At 42.3% G+C, this 23,020-nt stretch overlaps 1 protein-coding gene across 3 annotated transcripts in view; it reads left to right on the plus strand.

Annotated features, from left to right (window-relative positions):
• ldb2a (LIM domain binding 2a) overlaps positions 1–19,825 on the plus strand; it is a 77,218-nt gene extending 57,393 nt beyond the window's left edge. Inside the window, exons 6-9 of one of the 3 annotated variants that reach the window (XM_035426851.1) lie at positions 7,129–7,252; positions 10,195–10,248; positions 10,956–11,095; positions 16,305–19,825. In XM_035426851.1, coding sequence (XP_035282742.1) covers positions 7,129–7,252; positions 10,195–10,248; positions 10,956–11,095; positions 16,305–16,535 — 549 coding nt within the window. In that variant the 3' untranslated portion in view covers positions 16,536–19,825. The remainder of the gene's footprint in view (positions 1–7,128; positions 7,253–10,194; positions 10,249–10,955; positions 11,096–16,304) is intronic. The other 2 variants (XM_035426853.1, XM_035426854.1) reach the window with 2 other exon arrangements.
• Positions 19,826–23,020: the final 3,195 nt, after the last annotated feature.

The following is a 23,020-nucleotide window of genomic DNA, read 5'->3' on the forward strand; positions in this document are numbered from 1 at the left end:
GGAATGGCAAAACAAATATTCAGCATGTTAATGTGGTCCCTGAGTACACTTTTGCACCCATCCCTTCAGTCCCTTCAGAACACGTTTTAGTTAGCCCATAGCTAATTGAGGGGGAGCTGTGCATCTGGATGACTCATCCATTACAGGACGAGGTGGGTTCTGTGCTACGTCCTTTTATAAACAGCAAGTATGGGAGAATTGAACCCAATGGAAGAGTCCGGGACTTTCCAAGCACACACCAAGGAGACGACCCTTACAAGGGTTTTAGATAAATGCTTTGTGCCTCCGACTACCCGCTCCCCCCCCCCCCCCCCCCCCCCCCCCCCCCATATTTATGTTTTTCCGGCAACCGCTCTAGGCGCCCTTTAATTTAAGAAGCCTGAGGCAACTAGCCATTAATTTAGCAATGTGTGACCAGAAAGTGACCTGAGCGTTTATGGCAAACGGTGTCCGTGGTGAGAGCGGGGGGGGGGGGGCATAGCGCGTCGTGTGTGTTTGATGCCGGGCCTCCCCCCTCCCTCCCTCGCGCCGCGGACATACAGCTCGAGAGGCCCCCCTTGCATCGGAATACATTATTCCCAGCTTTGTTTGTTCTAGTCATTCCGGCTTGAGTGACAGCCGGGAATTCCAACCCGAGGAACAAGGGAGAGAAAAAACTAATTGGAGATGGAAAATTAGCATAACATTAATGAATGTTCCCTGTGGAGATGCATTATTTTTTTTTTCTCGTGCCGTGCTGAGAAAGTGGCGAGCCGCTATCGAATGAGAGACGGGCTAAAGGTAAATGTTCTAGCACGAGATGTCCTGCGGAACCGTTACCATGGTAATTCCTGATATCCTGTCATTACGCAGGTATCGAATAGCAAACAATAATAAGCTTTTTTCCTATTTTAGAAAGCAACATAATGATATAATAAATGTGTTCCACTGTTCAGTTGTTTTGAGGGGCTTAATCAAACTGATTAAATCCCCAGACCTGACTGGATCTGGATCTATTGGAAACAGTGGCAGTTCGGGGGGGAGATGCCATTGTGTAAAAATTTGAATTATAGTTTTGGTGCTTGTGAAATATGATCTATTTACCATAACTATTTTTGTAAAATATGAAGATCCAGGAAACTGGATTCCAATTGTGAATGACAATTGATTGTTTTCTTAATATTTCTTTCAAGTTCTTAACCTAGTTCTAACCATTAAATTGTAATAAACAGTATTAGATTATTGTGACCTGTTCAGCAGACAAGGACAGGGTGGGCGTGTATCCTGCGCTCATTAACATTAATATCCGTAAGACACGTCATATGTAAACCATAAGTCATCGCTAGCTAGGTTAGAGCCTGTTAAATCAGACTCCCTTGTAGTTACCTTACACTACCAGACAAAACAAACAAAATCAAAGTAAACTAGGCTTTACCATTGTATAGGTCAACCTGAGGATCATTCGATCGTTGTAACACTGAGCTACTGTACACTAACATTAGGCTCTATAGCAGTCTCAAACTCCCGACATTACAGTCAAATAAAGTCTTTGATTCCGCGTGTCTAAGCTTGAAAGCTATTTAATTGTCACTAGCTAACAGTGGGCCTACTTGCCGACCCACCACATTCTGGGCACAGGCAAAAATGGGCACTGCAAATACTGTAGTGGTTATTGTAATATTGCAGTGCCTGGGGGCTCCAGAAATAAAACGTATTAATTCTATGTCTCTTCATTTTTGGGGAAAAAGAAAAAAAGCGTATTGCTTACTCCACATCCAGAGGAGGGGCAATGCATGGGCATTTTCAACTTGGCTTGTCTTACCTGCACAAAAGTGGCAAGAGCATCATTTACATATTACATGTAGGAAGGATTTCACTGGTTTTTGTTACGTAACTAAGACCAAGTTAACCCCACCCACTGAAAACCTGGCGTTTAGCTTAGGGGGGGAAGCAAGCCAATTTCACCACAGGCTTTTATTTTTTTTATTTTTTTTATTTTTTTTGCAAGAAATATTTTAGAATATTTATCAACAGTTGGTGAATGCAAAAAAGTATTAAAACAACACATCGGCAAAGAATTCACAGATTCCAGTTTCCTGGACCTTTAAACATAGGAATATAGGTGTACTATTTTTACAATGGTATTAATTACAGTATAATACTGCATACGAGACTCTGCTGAGGCAGTCGAATGCATGGCATACATTCAAACTGTCAACTAATTGCATACAATAGAAAATAAGCATGGGAGTCAAAGTAGTTTAAAACATAGAATGCATCATTTTTCAGTTCAGTAAAACATGGAAAATATGTAAAAGTTGCATCATACATAAATCGTAAAAATATAATTTCATAAGTTAACATAACTCACACACACACACACAAACAAATCGTACGCAACACACACACACACACACAAAAGCATTAGCCCATCTGTGTTTAAAAATAAAAAAACTTTAGGTAGAGAAGATTTCAGTTAATATATGCACATTTATTAAATAACAAACCAAAATAAAGAGTTGGGCTTAGATGTGTGGAGCCAAGTAAACATATTGTGGCGAGAAGGGTCCAGCTGATGGTCAGTAATGTTAACGGAGAAGACCAGGATGAAGAAGGCTAACATCAGACTATTGCTAGACAATTATTTTGTGATGTCTAGCAAAAGCAACCATTGTAAAACTGCACCACAACTACAGGAAGAACTCTAGAGTGCAACTAGAGAGAAGCCAGTTTCCCTGACTACAGTGAAACAGCGACTGTGATCTGCTGGCCTAAAAGGGTGTGTATCTGCATAAAAGCCATTGCTATGTGCTGCTAACGTGAAGAAAAGACTCCAGTGGGCCAAGCACCATCGACACTGGACCAAGAAAGATTGGAAAAGGCTCTCTCGTAGATGGAGTACAGAGCCAAATAAATAAATAAATGTTTTGTCCCAAACATTTTGGAGCTCACTGCATATGAAAAAGGATTGGCACATTGCTAGATGTCAGTTATAGGAAAGATGGCAACAAATGATTAATCTCAAAACGATACTCTTATTGAGTACTGTTCTAGCCAGAGCAGTTCCTGAGGAATCAAATTAATTTACTTGGCTTAGCTTAAAGCTCTGCGTTGAGTTGAGGCTGCAGGTTGGCTGTCTCGGAAGAGCAGAGCAAAAAGTCACCTCCAAAGAGATTTAACATAACCGTAAAAAAAAAAGATCCCATGCCATCTGCTTTGAAAACAAGGACACACATTATATCAAAACGTGTCAGTCCTTTACCATTTGAAAGGGGGATTTTGCGTTTTTTAAAAATGCCTGTGATCTATTATAAAGTTCCCAGAACATTTTTAACCTTGTCTCTGTCAAACCCACATGTTCACTCTGAAGAATTGCTGTCACAGACAAATCTTCATTATGGAGTCGGCAATGGAGTCCCAAAGGAGCCTTTCTTCCTTCTTCGGTACACAGAAACGTATTCAATGAGCTTTGTGTGAGTCGGGTTCTGTTATAAATTCCCGCCCTTTCATCTCATTCGCTGCCTTTAAAGCTGTCAAACTTGAAGGGGGCATTTGTGTATCGCAGACATAAATCGAGTTTCTTCCAACTTCCAACCAAAAATGTAACATGGCCTTTAATAATAATACATCTTAAGCAACAGGAAGCAGAACTACGTATCCACTGAGATTACGGTTTGCTGGATTTTAATAAAGCAGTTCAGTGTATAGTGAATTTGATTAGAAATGTATAGTAACTGGATCATACAGTTTACGGCAGTGTTTGTGGGGTATTATGTTCATTTTCTTGCCAGTTCCAAAACATATGTAGCATTTTTGACTGTGCCTGTGTACTGTTAGCTGAATTATTAGTTTGCTTGTGCGATCCTGAAAACATGCAGAGCTGTTATTGCCTTATGTGAGTATTATGGATTGAAGAGTTGCAAATAGTTTTCACAAGGTACAGCTATGTAAGAAAACCTTTTTCATAATCTCACAGAATTTAAACCAGGTCAGAGTTTGTTGCTTAGGTGAATTTTTACCATGTATAGTATTTCATTTAGTGACATTCTCAACCAATTTTTTTGGGATATTTGGATATTTTTTATATTTATTGCTACAACTATATTTGAATGTAATTTCGGAAATCATTCTTATTACAGTTAATGTGAAGAAATATTAATACAATTAATAAGATCAGCTGTGATGAATATTTTAAAACCAAAGCCACACCACCATGTCCTGATGTCTTAGTCATTCGACTATCCGAGTCTCTAACTTTTAACCGACTGCTTTTGTTATGAACAGGGCTATTGCAGGTATTATGCAGAGCTAACATTATTCATTCATATCAAAAAATACATAGCGCTATTACACCACAAAAAGAGGCAAGACCCGGACTAGTTTTCAAGGTTCATACTCAAATAAAGTGAACAAAAATAGGCATTATATTTATCCCTGAGTAAAGTAACCATGAAGTGGAGGACCGAGAGCCTGATATAGCTTATGCATTACTTTACACGTTGCCAAGGTGGTTAAAGAACATTATGAACATAACAGGATGGAGTCTACAGGCTGTCAATGCAAATCTTTATGGAAGGGTTTAAACATGCTGTGTCATGGACTATTGGGTTTTTTCTCATTAGAACACTATCTAAAGGTAATAAGGATGCCAGTAATCTCCTTATCATCTGATTTTTATACTGGGATTTATAAGTGGGCTGCACAATTAATTGCCTATCAGGGAATCTAAATATTGATTGAGTGATTGATTCTTTGATCGACTGGTCGAGCGTTCAATGTGAACATGAACTGCTTCAGTAGACTGGTCCCTTTTCATACCTTCTAGGCTTGTTGTTATTTGAAGGTGAGCTAATTTCGCTAGCAAAAAAATGAAATTCAGGGGTTTCTCTCTCAACCTCTCACAGCCTAGATGAGAAGGTCTGAACTTGAAACACCCACCTAGCCAGTCTCCTCCATACACACAGATATTGAGAAAGGCTTTGGCGCATGTGTGTACCAGCCTTATAGCACTGAGCTTTTGGAGACGTCATACAGGGATGAGAAAGTGATGGCTGTTTGGATAGCTTCCCTTCAGTTATTACTCTATAAATACACTTATCCACACTTACATTGTAAGCTTAAGTGCCTCCTTGTCAGACCCAAACAGCACCCAGTTTCTGCGAGAAATTCCTGAAAATGTTAGTTTGTGATTGTAACTTACATTTTGTCACTCCTGGGGGAGAAAATACATGCGCTCATATCGAAAATAGGTTTTTTTTTTCAGTGCGATTTTCTGGTCCTAGCGTGGGTGGGTGTCTATTGTGACAGCTGTCGCTCAGTTAACGTGTGCCCTGTCAGGGCCGGCCCTAGGATTTTGGTGGCCCTAAGAAAATCTGTTCAACCGGAGGGCTGTTCAATTCTGTCGAGCATGGGTTCGCTTGGTAAAATCCTTCTTACACTTCATTGTTAGGAAATGTTCGGTTGCCATTCCGTTTAAAATTAATACCGCTACTTCCGCGATAGGGGATGAATAACGTAATTGCGAAAAATAACGTTGTTTACCTTAGAAATAGCGTTGTGGCCCTAAACGACCGCATAGACCGTGTATGCCACGGGCCGGCGCTGTGCCCAGTGGCAATGGGCCCGATCATGCCCAGTTGGAGCCTGAGGTCACGTCCCACCCGCGGGTCGAACTGGAACCTCGCCGTGAGGACAGCGCATCCTCTCGGGGCGATCTCGCCATGTGCGCCGGACGAAATAGGAACCGGACGTTTCCGTTCTGAAGTAAGATTAGCTCAGCGCCCCTATTGTCTTGAGAAATCTGGCAACCTTTTCACCCTCCCCTGTGTTGGAGGTGATTCACCGCGGTTCTAACCGGAGTGGCCAGTTTTAAAACACACCTCTTCCCCCCCTCCCCTGAAATTAGCCTAAGTGAAGTTCGGAAGCCACCCATTCTTTCCCCCTCCACTTATCAGTGACTTGTGGCAGTTTCCTGGCTAGGGGTCAAACAGGCATTTTGGCTGGTACATTATTATTACACCGTATAGCTTTTACATTTATTAAAGCTGCAGGCTTCCTACCATTCATACTAAAAATAGCCCTTGGAGAAAAAAAAGTCCCAGGATTGTTCTTGAGTGTGAGGTTGGTAGATAACACAGAATCTCTGTGTTCCTGCAGGATATGAATCTGTACTTGTTGCAAAATGCAGCCAAACTGCTCATTTTTACCTGTGATTCAATAGAATGGTACGATCTTTTGCCCATGTCTGTATAATGTCATCTATCGCAGTAAAATCCCCTGCCTGGTCAGGAAAAAGGCGAGGTGGAGCATGGGGTGCACTGTGAACTGTGTGTGTGTGTGTGTGTGTGTGTGTGTGTGTGCGCATATGTGTGTGTGTGTGTGTGTGGGTGTGTGTGTGTGAGAGAGAGAGGGAGAGAGAGAGCAATAAAAGAAAGAGAGAGCGAGAGGGCGCTTGTGGGTGAGTTTGTGGATTGGTTCATACATAATGATAACCATGTGGTCCAATGAATAACGGTATTGTTGTATAATTTGTGGGAGAGAAAGGATCTGGCTCCTTTTGACTGTCGTAGAAGAGGGCTCTTCATTAGAGCTAATTCCATTCCACATATGTAGGATTTCATTATGGGACCTTGTCTGGAAATAGATACTAAAACAGACGGATGTCATCGTTAGTGTCACACTCCACTGTAATAACAGGGGTAAGGCCCAAGCGACGGCCTCAGAGAGTGGTGAAGCTCTCTCCTAATAGAATCTTCATATATAAATGCATTGCGAAATCAATTCTTAATGAAATGTATGGGAACTATAAAGCATGCAGTGTTGTGGTTGAATAAATGCATGCTGATGTTTATTTAAAATAAATGTAAATGGTTTATCAACCCAGCGGATGTAATGTGGGAGATCTGTACGTTAAATTAAATACTGTGAGACACACAATATAATTTCTATATATAGATAAACAAAGATAATTGTTATTAAATTAAATAATTGTGGGTATTACAGTCATTCATATTGCCCGTCTGAACAAGAAATGTTAAAAATAAGTGTTATTATTTCCTAAGACCGGGGTATGAGTGCGGCTGGATTGTGCTCTTTTTTGCGTGTGAATTAGGCGCTCGCTCAGTGTGTCCACCGTGTGCTTTTTTTCAGCTGTGCGTCATACTGGAGCCCATGCAGGAGCTCATGTCCCGGCACAAAACCTACAACCTGAGCCCGCGGGACTGCCTCAAAACATGCCTCTTCCAGAAATGGCAGCGGATGGTGGCTCCTCCAGGTATCCCAGAGTCCATTGTGAAACTTGCCTTGCTGTCTGGCCGTCGTTTAGCTCACGGAAAACTGTCTTCTTTGATCAAAGCAGAGTCTAATTCTAATCGAGGCAGATTGCTTAAGAATTTCACTACTAACATGGCATGCTTTCCTAAATTCTTGGTTTGACCCGTATTCATATCCTTGTAATAACCTAACCTAATCTGAACACCCAAGGCCATTGAAATAATAATGTTGGGCATTCAGTAATAGAAGGAATATTTTGTATATAGGGAATTTATGGAGTTTATTTTTGTCTAAACTTAATACGAATGCGTGGTATCTACTGGCATTTTCTATGTCATTGCTGCTAATCCCATTGTGCTGTGTAAAGTTGTGTATGTCTACAATGCAAGTGAAAATTTATACAGGCAGGACTTACTTTATGTTCCCTGTTGCTATATATACACCAGTAAGGTGAAACATACAGTAGCCATATAGAATATTTTCCAGATTCTGCTGCAGTGCGGTCTCAGGTTTAAGAAACACTATGTAAGTAAATTATGTGGTTGAAATCACAGTGATGGCATTATGGTTTTGGCCTCAAGGTATAAGAAACTAGGTTGCTAACTCAGTAAGTATGTAGTTTTTTGAATGGATATGAAAATTCAGGTCAACCTCATAAGTCAACATTATGAAGTTGTCTGGTCAGAAAAAAACAATCACGATAATAACAATAGCAAAAAATATCAGCTAAACCAGCGGATATAGAAGACATGGGCACACAGACAGACACAACAGTCATTAAGAGTAACAGAATGCACGGCCCAAATTGTCTGAAGTTAGAGAAAGCCGCATTCAAGCTCAGAATATTTCTGTAACGTTGAGAGCATGTCAAGGGCAGTTTTGTTTCTGTTGGCAGGAGAATATCTGGCCGAATTCCATTGGCGGGCATCTATGGTGATCGCCATAATTCAATGAATAAAAATGTCTCCATCTTTCCTTAAAAGGCACAAAGGATGGTACTGTGTTAAGTCAAGCCCCTTAGTGTTCACAAAGTTGAGTGCAGCAGGCATTTGTTTATCAACTTTGCAAGAGCCAATGTCCATTTATATGAAAAGAAGCTCCTGTCTGAGTGCATGTTAAAAGAACACTGTAATGCTTACTTTTAATTATTAATATAATATATGTTACGGACAAAGGTATATTTTTTCTTGATTTGACTCTATGCTCCACAATTTCAGATTTGTAATCAAACCATTTATTTGTGGTATTCAAAATACCCATTAATAACTGAAGAATTCTCACCATAATGAAGAAAAACCACCAAACACCTGTCCGACGGATCAGAAACACTATTCAGGAGGCAGGCCTGGATGTGTCAGTCACTACCGTCTGTGGAAGATTTCACAAACAGAACTACAGAGACTACACTGCAAGATTCAAACCAGTAGTTAGCTGCAAAAACACAGTGGCCAGGTTACAGTTTGCCAAGAAGTACCAAAAAGAGTTTTGGTAAAAGGTCTTGCAAGCAGATGAGCCCCAGATTAACTTGTACCAGAGTGATGGCAAGAGCAAATTGTGGAGGCCAAAAGGAGGAACTGCCCAAGATCCAAAGCAGTACAGGCCTGGCAGAGCATCACCAGAGAAGATACTCAGCACCTGGTGATGCCTATGGGTCACAGACTTCAAGCAGTCACTGTATGCTGACAAAGTACTAAACATGACTACTTTCATTTACATAACATGATAAAAAGTGCTCTAATTTCTGAATTATTTGAGTACATATCTAAAATTGTGAAGCACACAGCCAAATCAAGCAAAAATATGTCTTTGAAGCTCACTGTATGTGTTCATTCATAATGTTAAATATTTGTTATAAAAAATAGATAAAATGCTAAAGGTATTTGTCATCGGTCTGATGCCTGCGTTTCAGCCATATCAAGTTCATCTACTGTGGGCTTCACCGACAGTTTTGTCTTTCCTCCTATTCTTCTCCAAATCTGGAAATGTTTCTGCTTTTGCGAGGAAGGAAGGACAGACCATGTGCTGATAAGCTGAAACAGTCTTATTTTGGAAATCTGGCACATTTCAAATGCGTCAATAATTTGAGGAAGTACGGGACTTTATCGTTAAGCTTTAAGGTGTGTCTTTAAAGCGGTAGGAAGCAGGAAGTAGGAAGCTATATCAGACTGCAGCCATTAAAGGCAGAGCTTTACTTGGAATTCTCTGTACATCCTCAAACACGTTCCGTTTGCGTTGTTTTTGTGCACTTCAAAAGTAAAACATCTCCCTTGGTGTGATTAGTAAGAACCTCAAAAATGTGTTTCAGTTTTAAACAACCCTGTAAATGTCACTATCAGCTGGTCGTCTTTTAAATGATCAAATACTTGTGTTGCTGTTGAGTTGAAAATTAATTTTGTACCATTGGATAACAGTCCCATAATTATTTTTCATGAGCGAAAATTGTCACATCTGACAAAGTTAATACACTTAGACTGAGAATCTTTGTCTAATCAAGAGGACATTATTCATAACTTTGGAAATGTACTTAAGTGTTATCTTTCTCCTGCCTTATACAAAATCATTTTTGCTACTGCCTAAATTAATAAAAAAAAGTTTGTAAAATAAAATCAAAGGTGACACATAACACAAATATTGGATTCAAAAACAACATTTTTACTGAATTGTGAATCAAAGTTAAGGAGTCCTGATCTAAGTTAAATACAGTGTATTTAATCATAACAGAATTCTGCCCTTATTGCCTGAATCCTATTGACAAGCTGTAACCATTAGTAGTTTTGCTTGTTACTTAAATATTACTTGCTAAACATGTACTAACTGCATGTCTATTTTATGTCACTAGACAGTTTAGACATTTGATTGGTTGTCATGCAGGTCTTTGTTTGTCTCCATTTTATGGACGCCAATTACTTTAATAAATAAAATTCCCTCTGACTCCAATTTCAGCAGGACACCCACAGAACTTCAAAACGGAAATTTTCACTACAAATCACAAAAAAGGTACCCTTCCCGTCTTCTGATCTTCTAACGCACGTATGGTGAGCTGGCGATCGGCAAGTGCTCTCGGCCACCACTGGAATGGCGTGAAATACATTTTTTGGGGGGGGTTTCGTGAATGCTCAATCGCTTCCTCCGATGGCACAGCGACTCCGACGCATCCACCTCCGCAGCCCTCATTGGCTGTGTCCGGGATGTCTCCGTCGCACCTGTCTGGATACCTGTAGGAGGTGGCCGAAGGTCCTGTTTGGATTAGTTTTCACTTCCTCACCAACGGGGCCAATCACAGAGTGGGGTCGGACTCCACAATGTATGGAAAAACATTGAGCATCGTTTCCTCCATTTCTTATTGGGAAATAATGCTTAATTATGTGCATGATATGAATTCCACAAGTCCCTCCTACTGAAGTATGCTCTTGCACCTTTGAGCATTTATGCAAAAACAATGGAAGAATGCTTCTCTCTTACTAGTGCATGCTTGGGGAGATGTTGAAATGCTGTCTGATTTCACCTCTAAATAAAACAAAGCATGACATAGTGACAGCTACAGTGGGATTTCTTTGCTAAAACCTGACTTTAAAACCAATCCCGCTACGACTGTTGCAGCGCGTTTTCTGTCACCTGAAGAGTGTCCGCGTGTCGTGTCTGCTTTAGGCCCTGCGTCTGCACAGTTTTCCATTCTCTCTCTGCTTCTCTCCGTCTGCCCGCAGAACCGACGAGACAAACGACGACCAAGAGGAGGAAAAGGAAGAACTCGGCCAGCAGCGCGTCCAACAGCAGCATGGGCAACAACGCCAACAGCAAGAAGCGTAGCCCCGCCGGGAACTTCAGCCTCTCCAGCCAGGTACCTGTAAGCATCTCCTCTCTGCTGCTCTAGCCCCTCCCTCCACACACACACACGCACATGCGCACACACACTTAAACGCACACACACACACACGCACGCACACACACGCATGCACGTACACATGTACACACACACATGCACACGCACACTTAAACACACACACACACACACACGCACGCACACACACACACACACGCACGCACACACACGCATGCACGTACACATGTACACACACACACACACACACACACACACACGTGCACGCACACACACGCATGCACGTACACATGTACACACACACACACATGCACGCATGTACACGCACGCGCCTGCACACTCACACACACCTAAACCCACACACATACTTGCGCACACACACATGCATGAGCACGCACACACGTGTACAAACACTTAAACACACACATGCTTTCACACACACACATACACACATACACACACGTGTAAAAACAAACACACTCACACTTATTCCATTTGGTTTCCGCATCTTTTCTTCAGGAATCATATTTCTGTTAGTGGAGTGTTTTGAACTATTCTGCCACTGGAGGTGGGTATCGGTAGTAGGAGATGACTCACTCACACGGAAAGCGTTTGTGTTGACTGGCTCACGCAGCCCCTCGTTTCATGTGAACGAGGCTGCTTTTGATCCAAACCAGCTCCCCGTGGAGATACGCGCTGCATTGGTGTGAAAGATTAGGGCCATACGGTTTCTACACACCGCGCGAGACTTGCCATTCATCAGGGATACGGCCTTCCGATGTTAAGCAAAGCTCTTATAGTTTCTGTTTACGTGGGGTTACTGTACAGTCACGCCTATGAATGTACCGGCTTTCGAGGCCCGGAGAGCTGAACTCCTCATTTCATGTGCTTCAGCTTTTATGCTCCAAATGGCCAGTTTACGCCACGTTTACGTTTCCTAGCTTAATTTAACCACTGAGTCAGATTCAGAAGTAGGGTCGCTGACACCGTTTCACCCCATGCAGACGTGTGAAACAGCCGCATTGGTACGACGCACCTCTCATGTAACGTCATACAACCAGGGCTCACTTCCGGAAGCTTCCGTCCGCGCTCGACGTGGACGTTCCCGCACGCTCGTCCTCAAGAGCAGCGACGGAAGGAGGCTTCTGCGGTTCCGTCCGCCTGTCCGGTTTTCGGAGCGCTGGAGCGAGAGTTGGGTCGAGGCGGTCACTGCTACCCGTGCGCTGATCTGTTCTGCTGCAGCTGAATATCTCCCAGCCTCTCCCCCTGTCTGTGCGGTCTCTCTCTCTTCACTGCGGCCTCTTCTTTCTTAAAAGCAGAATTTGGACAATAAAAAAATTCTCTTACTCCTGCATCTGGGAGTAATCTTCCTCCAGAAAATCTGGATAACTACTGAGTAGCTATGACCTGCCCGCGTCTAACGTTCTGTGTTCGTCTTTATCGAAACAGCTTCTCCTTGAATTATTTTGTATATTAGATGCGTGTGGCACCACGTCCGCCTTTCAAATTGAGTTCCAAGCCCAAGCATCAGAGTGTACATTCTATAAGCGCAAGGATTTTTCTCTCTCTCTCTCTCTCTCTCTCACGTACTCATAGAAACAGCAGGACCATGCCTGCATCGATTACAAATTACAGAAAGGGCGTAGTCTGGTTTGGAAATAGGACTACAGTTTTTCCGGAGACCAGGTCTGGTTGCGCCGTTCTTCTCCCACGGTGTGGCAACAGGGCCGCTAGCCGTCGCGTTAGCGTGCGTCTCCGAATGTGACGGGACGGCGCGTTACAGCCCCCCCCCCCCCCCCCCCCCCCCACGAGGCTGCCAGACGGCTTCTTGCAGCAGACACGGTTACATACAGAGTACATATGTTGCACTCCCGCTCGCTTTGTCTGAGAAGTTGTACTTTCGCCGCCGAGCGCACGCCTACGTGATCACAATAACAATGCAGGTGTCTCCGCATGGTGTTGACTAAAGAGGAGGGGGCTTCGGTGGGGGATGGGGGGGGGGGGTGGGAGGGAGCGGGAGTGAATTCCATCACGTATTCAACAGTGACCTCTATTGGCGGCTGTGGTGAATTGCGCCGTGTGTGCAGAGCTGTGATTACCTCAGGTTGTGCTTCGCTCCTGGACTGGTGAAGACGTTCCATTTAAAAGACACCTTGAGTGGCACTGCTAGAGGGTAAATATTAAGGAAGGAAGGTCTTTGGATATTTAAATAAGTGATAAATGAGACTTCTACCGACAGTTGACTTGATATGAGTAGCTGCATGTTCCAGTTGAGCCCTTTGATGCAAACACATTATATGCGTATGTTGATTATGATTCATAGGTGAATAGCAGGTTAAACCGCGGACAGTTTTTGATAAATTAATGAAGGTGATGCATTAAAGACCATTATAAAAAACCGCAGTGTCTATCTCGGCCTGTCGGCGGAAGCCGATCCGGGTATTTGCGATTTCAAAACGAGAGACTGCTGTCGGCGAATGGACGTGAGAGTGCGTGACATTACATAGCCCGTAAGCCCGCGGACAAATTCGAGCTCTCCGGTGCCAGCCTGACAGGGGCACTTGTCAAGTCTGCATTACCCCGCAGGCCGGTCCTAATGAGATGAGTACATAGGAAGCGGTATCAGTTTAATTGTAATTAGCGCTCTCGGTCCTCCCTTCGTATAACGGCAGCTGGAAGGACTGTGTGTTTTCTCTGCAAATTGGCTCCGTGTTTGCTGCACAGAGGTAGGTGACAGGCAGGCTGCAATAACAGATGGCAAATTCAGGGCTTGTTGGCAATCAGCAGGTTTTTGCTAATGACTTAATTAGCTATGCAAATTGTCAAATCAGTGTGTATACTGTTATTTAGTCGAAACCTTACCTAAATTAATTACCATAATTAAGTAGCAGAACGTCAAGTATATTGGCGGCAGCTGGGGGGAACTCTGGCTCGGTAACAGGAAGAGGTTTCTCACTTCCAGGATAAATAAACTTGTCCCGCGCGTGTCCCTGCCGGTACCGGTGCGCTAGGGACTGTGGCGGGTGGGGCTCGTGTGCCTCTACACCGAGTTTGCGTAAGCGACAAGCGAAGTATGTTTAGTTTAATCTCTGCCCACCATCCCAAGATGCACTGGGCAACATGAACGAGAACCAGCTCCGGGTGACAGAGCCCGAGATCCAGGCTGTCTAGTGTCGCGAACCCGCAGGGCTCCATGACCACCCGGTGCAGCATCGAGCGTTCCCTCACTATTACTAAAATAGCGAGAACTGATACAGCTAATAAGTAAAGCGCAAAACTGCGTTTCCTATGTCAGGGGTGTCCAATCTTATCCGAAAAGGGCCGGTATGGGTGCAGGTTTTTGTTCTAACCCAGCACTAGGTCACCTGATTCTACTTATCATTGTCTTGATTGAAGACCATCATCAGTTAATTAGTAAATGGTAAATGGACTGCATTTATATAGCGCTTTTATCCAAAGCGCTTTACAATTGATGCCTCTCATTCGCCAGAGCAGTTAGGGATTAGGTGTCTTGCTCAGAGACACTTTGACACGCCCAGGGCGGGGTTTGAACCAGCAACCCTCCGACTGCCAGACAATCGGTCTTAACTCCTGAGCTATGTCGTAGTAGAATCAGGTGTCGTAGGGCTGGGCTGAAACAAAAAACCTGCACCCACACCGGCCCTTTCTGGGTAAGATTGGACACCCCTGTCCTATCACACCGGCCCTTCCTGGGTAAGATTGGACACCCCTGTCCTATCACACCGGCCCTTCCTGGGTAAGATTGGACACCCCTGTCCTATCACACCGGCCCTTCCTGGGTAAGATTGGACACCCCTGTCCTATGGTGACTAAGGTTCATTCAGCATTTGAGTAACGTATTCACGTCTCTAATAATTAAACATGTTTTTCAGGCGTGCGTTCACCTGACACCTTCGCACAACGTTTTTCGAGGGAAATTTCGAGCTGGTTTTTAAAAAGCAGCCGCGCGGCGGGACCTCTCTGGAAAGTTCTCGGCTTTGACCCTCCGCGCTCGGCTGACTCCCCGAACGGCGATCTCCGTGATTGGTATTGATTGAGCGACGGCTACCCCGCGCCGCCGCCCCGGCGTTTCATTCGCGGAGAGCGTTCCCGGGTCCTCTCGCGCTCGCTCGGGTTCGCCGGATCGCCGGCAGGGCGCACCTCACCTCTGCGTCCAGATTCCTTTGTCTCTAGAAAAGAGGGTCTGGAGGTGGGGCGGGGTCACGCAGAAAAATCTGGAACGCTACAAGAAGCGTCGCAGGACGGCTGACTTTCTCGCCTGAAATAAAGAAAACAACTAACATTAAGTGCTGTCGTGGCTAATATATGGTGCACTACTGTTTCTGTACTTTAATAGTAACCAATATTGCATCTTGCGTTGTAATCCGGTATTGTTCTCATACAAATCCCAAAATTGATTGGCATGTGTATTTATTTATTTATTTATTTATCGTGAACCATTCAAATTAATCGTAATATAAGACCAGTGAGATTTCAGGTTAATATTTTCCACTTACTTTACTTTTTAAATGTGATTAATCTGTGGGTTCTTTTTGGACTACTGTTAATACTTGGCAGTCTGAAAAAATAGGCCTGTTATGAAATTAGTATTTATTTTTATATTTATTTATATTTCAGCCAATGCTACAATTTTTTTTTCAGAAACCAATATAAATGCCAGCAGAAATGCCCCTATAAAAATGATTCATTTTGGCTCCTTAGTGTGGTTTGGTCTGGCATATAAAGCAAAAGCACATAAGATGAAAGAAACTTTGGCCAACACAGGCTGCTGCCTGAATCTCATGCTTAGGTGTATCTAACTGTGTGCCAGTGCTGTCAGTTCACATACCTTAGTTAATGGGTATGGGTATGGCATAATTCATCTGTGACCCTGAAATTGGCAGCATTGGCTGCTAACTGATTGAATACTGTAGAAATGTAGGATGGCCTTATTAGATCAACATTAGTTGCTGATAGATTATCATTACATGTTCATTGCAACATGTTCATTACAACGCAACTAACAGTGCCCCTCTGATGGCCTTCTTCCAGCAGTGACCATTACCCACCATATACACCAGTATTCGACAACTGGTCAATGGTCAGGTCAGGTTCGTAGGGTACGTTAACCATATAAGGAACGCAGACCGGTAGAGCATGATCTAGTGGCAGCAGCGGATTGGCCGTACTGACCTCTGCCCCGCCCTGTTGACAGGACGTGATGGTGGTCGGGGAGCCGACGCTGATGGGCGGCGAGTTCGGGGACGAGGACGAGCGGCTCATCACCCGCCTGGAGAACACGCAGTACGACGCCGCCAACGGCATCGACGACGAGGACGACTTCAACAACTCCCCGGCGCTGGGCAACAACAGCCCCTGGAGCACCAAGCCGCCCAACAGCCAGGACGCCAAGCCGGAGAGCACGGCGCCCCAGCCGTCGCAGTGAGAACGCCGCCGCGAAACCCGCGCCGGAACCCGCGGGGTCCCCCCCCCCCCTCCCCCTCCCTCCCCCGACCACACACTGTACCCTGTGGGCCCCCACCCACCGCACACTCCGCTCCACGGCATCAACGCGATTCTGACAAACCTCAGACAACTCTAACTCACCTCCTTGTAATATAAAAAGAAGATGGTGGCAACGTGCGTAACACCGATACATCGTTTTTTTTTTACATAAATGTGTACAAATGCGTGTAGTACAAAAAAAAAATGAAAAAACAACGGAATGAAATGGAAGTACTCTTCTTCTGTACAGACCCCAAGCCAGAGTCTCCCTCGTGTTGACAGGAACCTGGCTGTTTTAGGAATCGGCCGAACGTCGGAGTCGCAGGCGCTGAAGAACACGACCGGTTCGCTTCGGTTCTTTCATTGTGCGTTCGGGCCCGAGCTTTACCATCGACCGTTCACTACGGTGTCAGATCACTGAACTCCAAATGAATCCAGAAACTACAAAATGTTTCAAGAAAAGACTGACTCGGTGCAGTTGACCCTTGAGCAAATTTAAAACCGTCATCAACACGCATCCCTGGCTTCCCCCAAGGAATCATGGGAACTTGCGAGGGCCACTCACACGGTGGCCCCTCTCTTCTCTCGCTACTGAAGTGTGACCTCATACGGATCCAGTCGCGCATGTGTGCGCAGTCAGGCGGAGTTGTGGGAAGCACTGAACCAGCGTCCTGGTTTTAGCAACAGCAAAACGATTTCAGCATATTTGCATTTTAATTGAAAAGTGAGCTCATTTTGGATGTCTTTTTTTAATGAAACACAAACTCTTATCTGTTTATTCGGTTCTATGGACTGATTCAAACAGGAATGATATTGTCATATTGTGTTTTCCAAGCACTGCGTTATGGCTTTTTGCAGAATGTTACTGCATACAAAGATTTACTGTCTTATTTTGCATTTATTTTTATTGTTATTTTTTCCAAAATTATTGCTTTTTCTTTTCTATGTAACTATAAGCTCTTGAAGTACTTGGCTGTCAGACACATGACCTGTGCATCTTTACTAATTTTGTACTTTGAACAGTCCCTCTGTCTGTTGTATGACTGATTCCCAAACTGAACAACAGAGAACAAGCCAAAGAACTGGCATTAAAGTGAATAACAATTCAAAATGATATCATTCAACCATGGAATTTAAGCAAGATTTCATTGAGCAGTAGAATTGAATCAATTACTTATTTGATAATTAGTGCATGATTATAAGATAATAGAACTTTTTTTCTATGTTTAATGTTACGAATCAAGCTCAAATTATATAAGGGCAGCAAGACAGGTTCGCTAAGGGGTGATAATTGGTTCATAATTCGAAAATACTATTTTTGAGCCGAGTATATATGCAATTATGGAAAACTGGAAGATTAGCAGGTTTAGTTCATTATGGCCATATTGATAGAAGCATGTGGAGATACTTAGTTAAAACCGGTGTCAGAAAATGTATTATCGAGCTTCATCACTGAGGTACAATATGAATGTTCATGTGTCAATTCCTGTCAAACAAACCTTACCACTACCAATTAGTATAGCCTTGATAATTCCTGTTCTTCCCTCAAAGGTAGGGCCGCCTCCCTGGAGCAGTCAGTTTGTTAATTAAAATTAATTTAATCACACAATTGACCTCTGAATGAGGTTAATTCCTTTAATCGAGCACTTTGCTGTTTGTATTTCAGTAACTGGCTTAGCTGGGTTCTTTCAGTGTGGGCTGACTGCCATAACAATTCACATCACATCCGTGTGTTCTGGTATTTTCTTAATATAATTACTCATAATTTTGCAGGTCTTCATAAAGCGTTCATCCCCGGTCATCTTCTGCATTTGTTGGCTTAAATATCCATGGTTGTATCTTTTGCTTTGCTGTCCTTTTTCATGATTTTGTTTTCCTTTTTCCTAACCACTGCTCTATGTATGAATTTTTTCTTATATTTTACTATTGCATAAATCAAAATTTTTGAATTATCCAGCTTAATTATTTAAAGGTAACAGTATTAAAAATAATTTTTAAGACCACATAATTACCATCCTCACGGTTATCTGTTTTCGGTGAGATTTTCCTGTTCTTAATTAAAATAGGTTAAAGACATTATTATCGCTCAATTCCTAGCTAGGAGTGTTGGGTTCCATTTTAGAATGGAAAAACTGTTGAACTGGGGAGTTGATTCATTGAGGTTCAACAAGGTATGGTATGTAAAATATAGAGAATGTGCCATATTGTGGCTATTTTATAAGCGGTGTTTTTTGGCTTATCTACCCAGGCCATTAGAGGTGCAGAATCAGAGACATACTACAGCCCACAAACCCCATCTTAATTTTGTTTCTTGCCAAAATAGAACTGGGCTGTACGTTCACCATGCAGTGTCTCTGCTACAATCCTGTGAAGTGGTATGGACACGCGGTTGGCAAGAAAATACCGCTAATGAAATCTGACAAATGTTTTGTTAACAATGACATGAGAACGATTTAACTTGGCTTCGTCTTGATTTAACTGCGTTTCTGCTTTCGGTTTTGTTATTCAGTTTGGGAAACCTGTTGAAGCTCTGTATATAAGCCAATGAATCAGACATTTGAAATCTGTTGATACCATTCCTTAGAATAAATAGACTCTTGTGTTTTTATTGTACTTATCTTGACTGTTTTATTAGTCCTTAATCTCTATTGTCCTAAATGAAAAGGTAAAATGTATATGGCAAAATATAAAATTCTAAATATAAGGAATTTACTTTTAAAATGTACCAAAATAGATGTTATATGTTGCAAAATAAAGCAGTCATTGCCACAGTAATATAAAAGTTATGCATGTATTGTGGAATATTTTACAATGTATGTAAATAAGCTATATATTCAACAATATATGCATAAATATTCTTGGCTACAACTGATATATTTTCTAATACATTTGGTATGTTTTCATATGTATTTGAGGAAAAATTCCTTGCATTTTAGAATTAATATTTTATCACATGCTACTTTTTCATTGGGGGTCATTTACGTCATGTTAGATATTTTTGCTAAAGAAACAAAAAAGATGACCTCAGCTGTCACTATTCTCCTTTACCTTTGCGTATTTATGTGAGAATTTGTAAGGAATCCAACACCTTTTTTGACTTTGTTTGAGTCTCATATTAATACAGTGCAGCACAACTTGTAAAATATTAGCAGATATGTCTTTGTGTCATTACTGATGTATTTTATGTATGCTTTGTCATTATGTGTGCCAATAAATTGTGCTTACATGATTGCTTTGCTGTGGATGTAACACTTACTCCATAACTTACTTTTAGCCATGGTCGTTAGTATCTGTCAAATTTAGGAGAAGGTACTTACGTTTAACCTGTGCCAATGAAATGTGGCAGCATTCATATTTCAGACTTTGTGTAATACTAAGGGGGAAATGAGGAATGAATTAGAGTTATCATTTTATCAAACAGCAGAGATGTTCCAGCAAAAAGTACTGGGTCACAGAGATAGCATATTGCCAATATAGTGAATAGCCTTCAATAGCCGCGTTTCCACCGCAGGAACTATACCCCGGAACTAGGAACCTTTTGAGGAACTCAGTGCGTTTCCACCGCAGGGACTAGGGTCTAAATTTAGTTCTGGGGGCTTTGTTTTACCCCCCAAAACGTTCCTGCTCAGGGGGTAGTACTTTCCGAAAGTACAGGAACCTTTTGGGTGGAGCTTGCAGCGCTGAACATTTCTGATTGGTCGAGTACTCGCAGCGTTTGTGTTGTATTTATTTTCCGCCATTACCCGCCATGTTTGAAAATATGCAGCGGCAAACCAATTAATTTTCATAATAACTTCAAATCAAACTTGTATGTTATGCGGCGCAGTAGCCTAGTTTTGGTTATAGCCTGCCAACGTCTTGGAATTATAACGTGTGCTCTTCTGTTCTTTTCTTGCTTTAGTATTCGTTTTATAAAATGCTAAGCATTCGTGCTGGGACAGCATATTACGTAGGCTACCAAAATATTCAAACGGATTAATTCGGTTGCTGAATATTTTCTTCCGGATTTTCTTTGTTAGCCCGTTGTAATTGACTCAAAACGTTTGATACAGTTATGTGAGGTATGCGGTAGTATTGCATAATTAACATTGGTGATACAGTACAAGCAAACTGGAAATCACCTTCCGCACTTTTTATCCGGGTAAAATAACAGGTTAATTCTAGTAATCTCCCCTTTAGCTTTTTCAGACTGCCGTAATTTTACTCAATTTTACTGCCATTTTTCAATTCCACGAAAAGACCAGGAAGACTATGGACTAATTTATGGTGCATAGTTCGCATCTGGAGGGCACACTTCGCTGCTCGGCTAGCAGTAACTTCGAAGGAAAGCAAACAGTGGCTGTACCACTACTAATTTACATTTTCACGCAAGTCCGAGTTTTCGTTCTATTCTTGTCATTTTGCCATTAGCCTATATGGAATTGACGACGAGAAAGTAATCAAACAGCAAATTGTTTACAACGTGTGCATGTTTTCTGCTGTTGTTGCCAGTTATACATATAAATGTGAATGCATTCTGTCGCTTCGGATTTCAAGACATGAAAGCGAATGTTCGCATAAAAACATAATGAATGTGTTTGAGAGGATATATGAAAATCAATAAATACAAAAGTAACCATATATAGTCATTGTTGGTGACTCGTTGTATATAAGTGGAATAAACCCCTCCGGGCTGTCCCGGTTATTAGAAAATAATGTAGGCTACTTCGGTGGTAGAATGGGGTTACAGAAGAAATCATATGACAGATGGACCGACGACAACGTCGCTTTTTCATACGTCAGTGGGCTAATTTGCCTAATCTTCGCGGTACTTTAGACCCCGGTGGAAACGCAGACAACCATTGGCTGAAGGAACCTTTTAGTTCCTGGTAAAGTAGTTCCTGGGACTGAAAGTTCCGGGTAATTTTGGTGGAAACGCGGCTAATGTGGCCACACAATGCAATTAAGTGACGGTCACATACAGTGCTGTGAAAAAGTCTTTGCCCTCTTCCTGATTTCCTCTGTTATTGCATATTTGTTACGCTGCATGTGGTCAGATCTTTGGACAAAATGCAATATTCAACAAAGGGAATCTGCGTAAACACAAAACACATTTTTAAAATTATAATTTATTTCATGAAAAAAGTTATCAAACACCCATACGACCCATGTGAAAAAGTAATTGCCCCTTAAACTTAATAAGCTATACGTCAGACATAATGGGACCCACGTCATCCAAAAAGTTCCACTTCTGACATTTAGCTGGCACATGGCCAATGTAGGATACAGTCTAGGGTCTCTGGGAAAAAGGGTGTAACAAGTTAAATGATCATTTATTGAGTGACTCATCCTGCTGGGTTCCATTGCTGTGATGTGTCAATTAGTCTTGGATGACATCCTGACTGTTAGTACCGACTAAGGCTAGTTTGTGAACATCCAGCCTGGATGGAGAGTCACTTGGGTTGTACTCATCTCATTTCCTGCAATAGCTGCATATGAAGTGTTGTCCTCTAACATACTGACTGCATGGCTCACCTGGTGACTGTTCCTGAACTACTATGTCACAGTGCTACCATAATATCTTTTAGTAATTACTGAGTAGAAAAACGAATGCCCATATTTCTCCACTGAAGTTCAAGCTGAGGGTAACTGGTATCTTTCTTTCACAGTGACCTGGTTGCCCTTGTTACACACCAGACACTAACTTCAGCAAGTACTCAATTAGCACTTTACAACGATCCACCAATGACCAAAGACTTGCTGGTGTGAGATTTCAGCAGAGCAAAACATCAGGAAACAAGAGTTTTGATAGGGTTTGTGTTGAATGTCTGTCGATGAAGTTCTCTGGAACTTGTTTCTGATCCTTCCTCCTTTGCCTGAATCTCTGCATTTTCTGCGAAGATAACGATACGCGTAACACACCGCTCAAATCACAGCAGTAGCCACGGAAGTGCGAGGCCGCCCTCGTTAACACACAGGTGTGGCTCACAGCTGGGTTTGGTTTTTGGTCGTTATCTCTCTACTAATTTTCTCACCCAATCACTGAAAAAGAAGACACAGTTTTCTTGGTTTCGATAAAGTAAAATATGGAGCAGGTTTTTTCTTTATAAACCAGCCGTGAAATGGCTTTTAAATTGGCATGTGTATATTTGTATCCACACTGTATTTGTGATGCTTTCGTAAAAATATGTGTACCATGCTAATTCTGTGTTCTGAGGGAATGAACCTCTGAAATAGACATTTTAACCTTCTTAGGTGTTGAGTCTTGTTTTCAGTGGCTCAATTCCTCAATAGAGTATTCAGTATTATAGCTTTCTTTTAATAGCTCATGGTACAAACCCTTGTTTAATGAAAGTTTTATCTTGGCAAGAAATTTGGGATGTATATAGATGTTGGCTTTTTAAATCTTTAGTCGTTGTTTTATGTTGTATGACTGACTTTAAACTT

This window comes from Anguilla anguilla, chromosome 7 (assembly GCF_013347855.1).
Source record: "Anguilla anguilla isolate fAngAng1 chromosome 7, fAngAng1.pri, whole genome shotgun sequence".
In the NCBI taxonomy this organism is placed as follows: domain Eukaryota; kingdom Metazoa; phylum Chordata; class Actinopteri; order Anguilliformes; family Anguillidae; genus Anguilla; species Anguilla anguilla.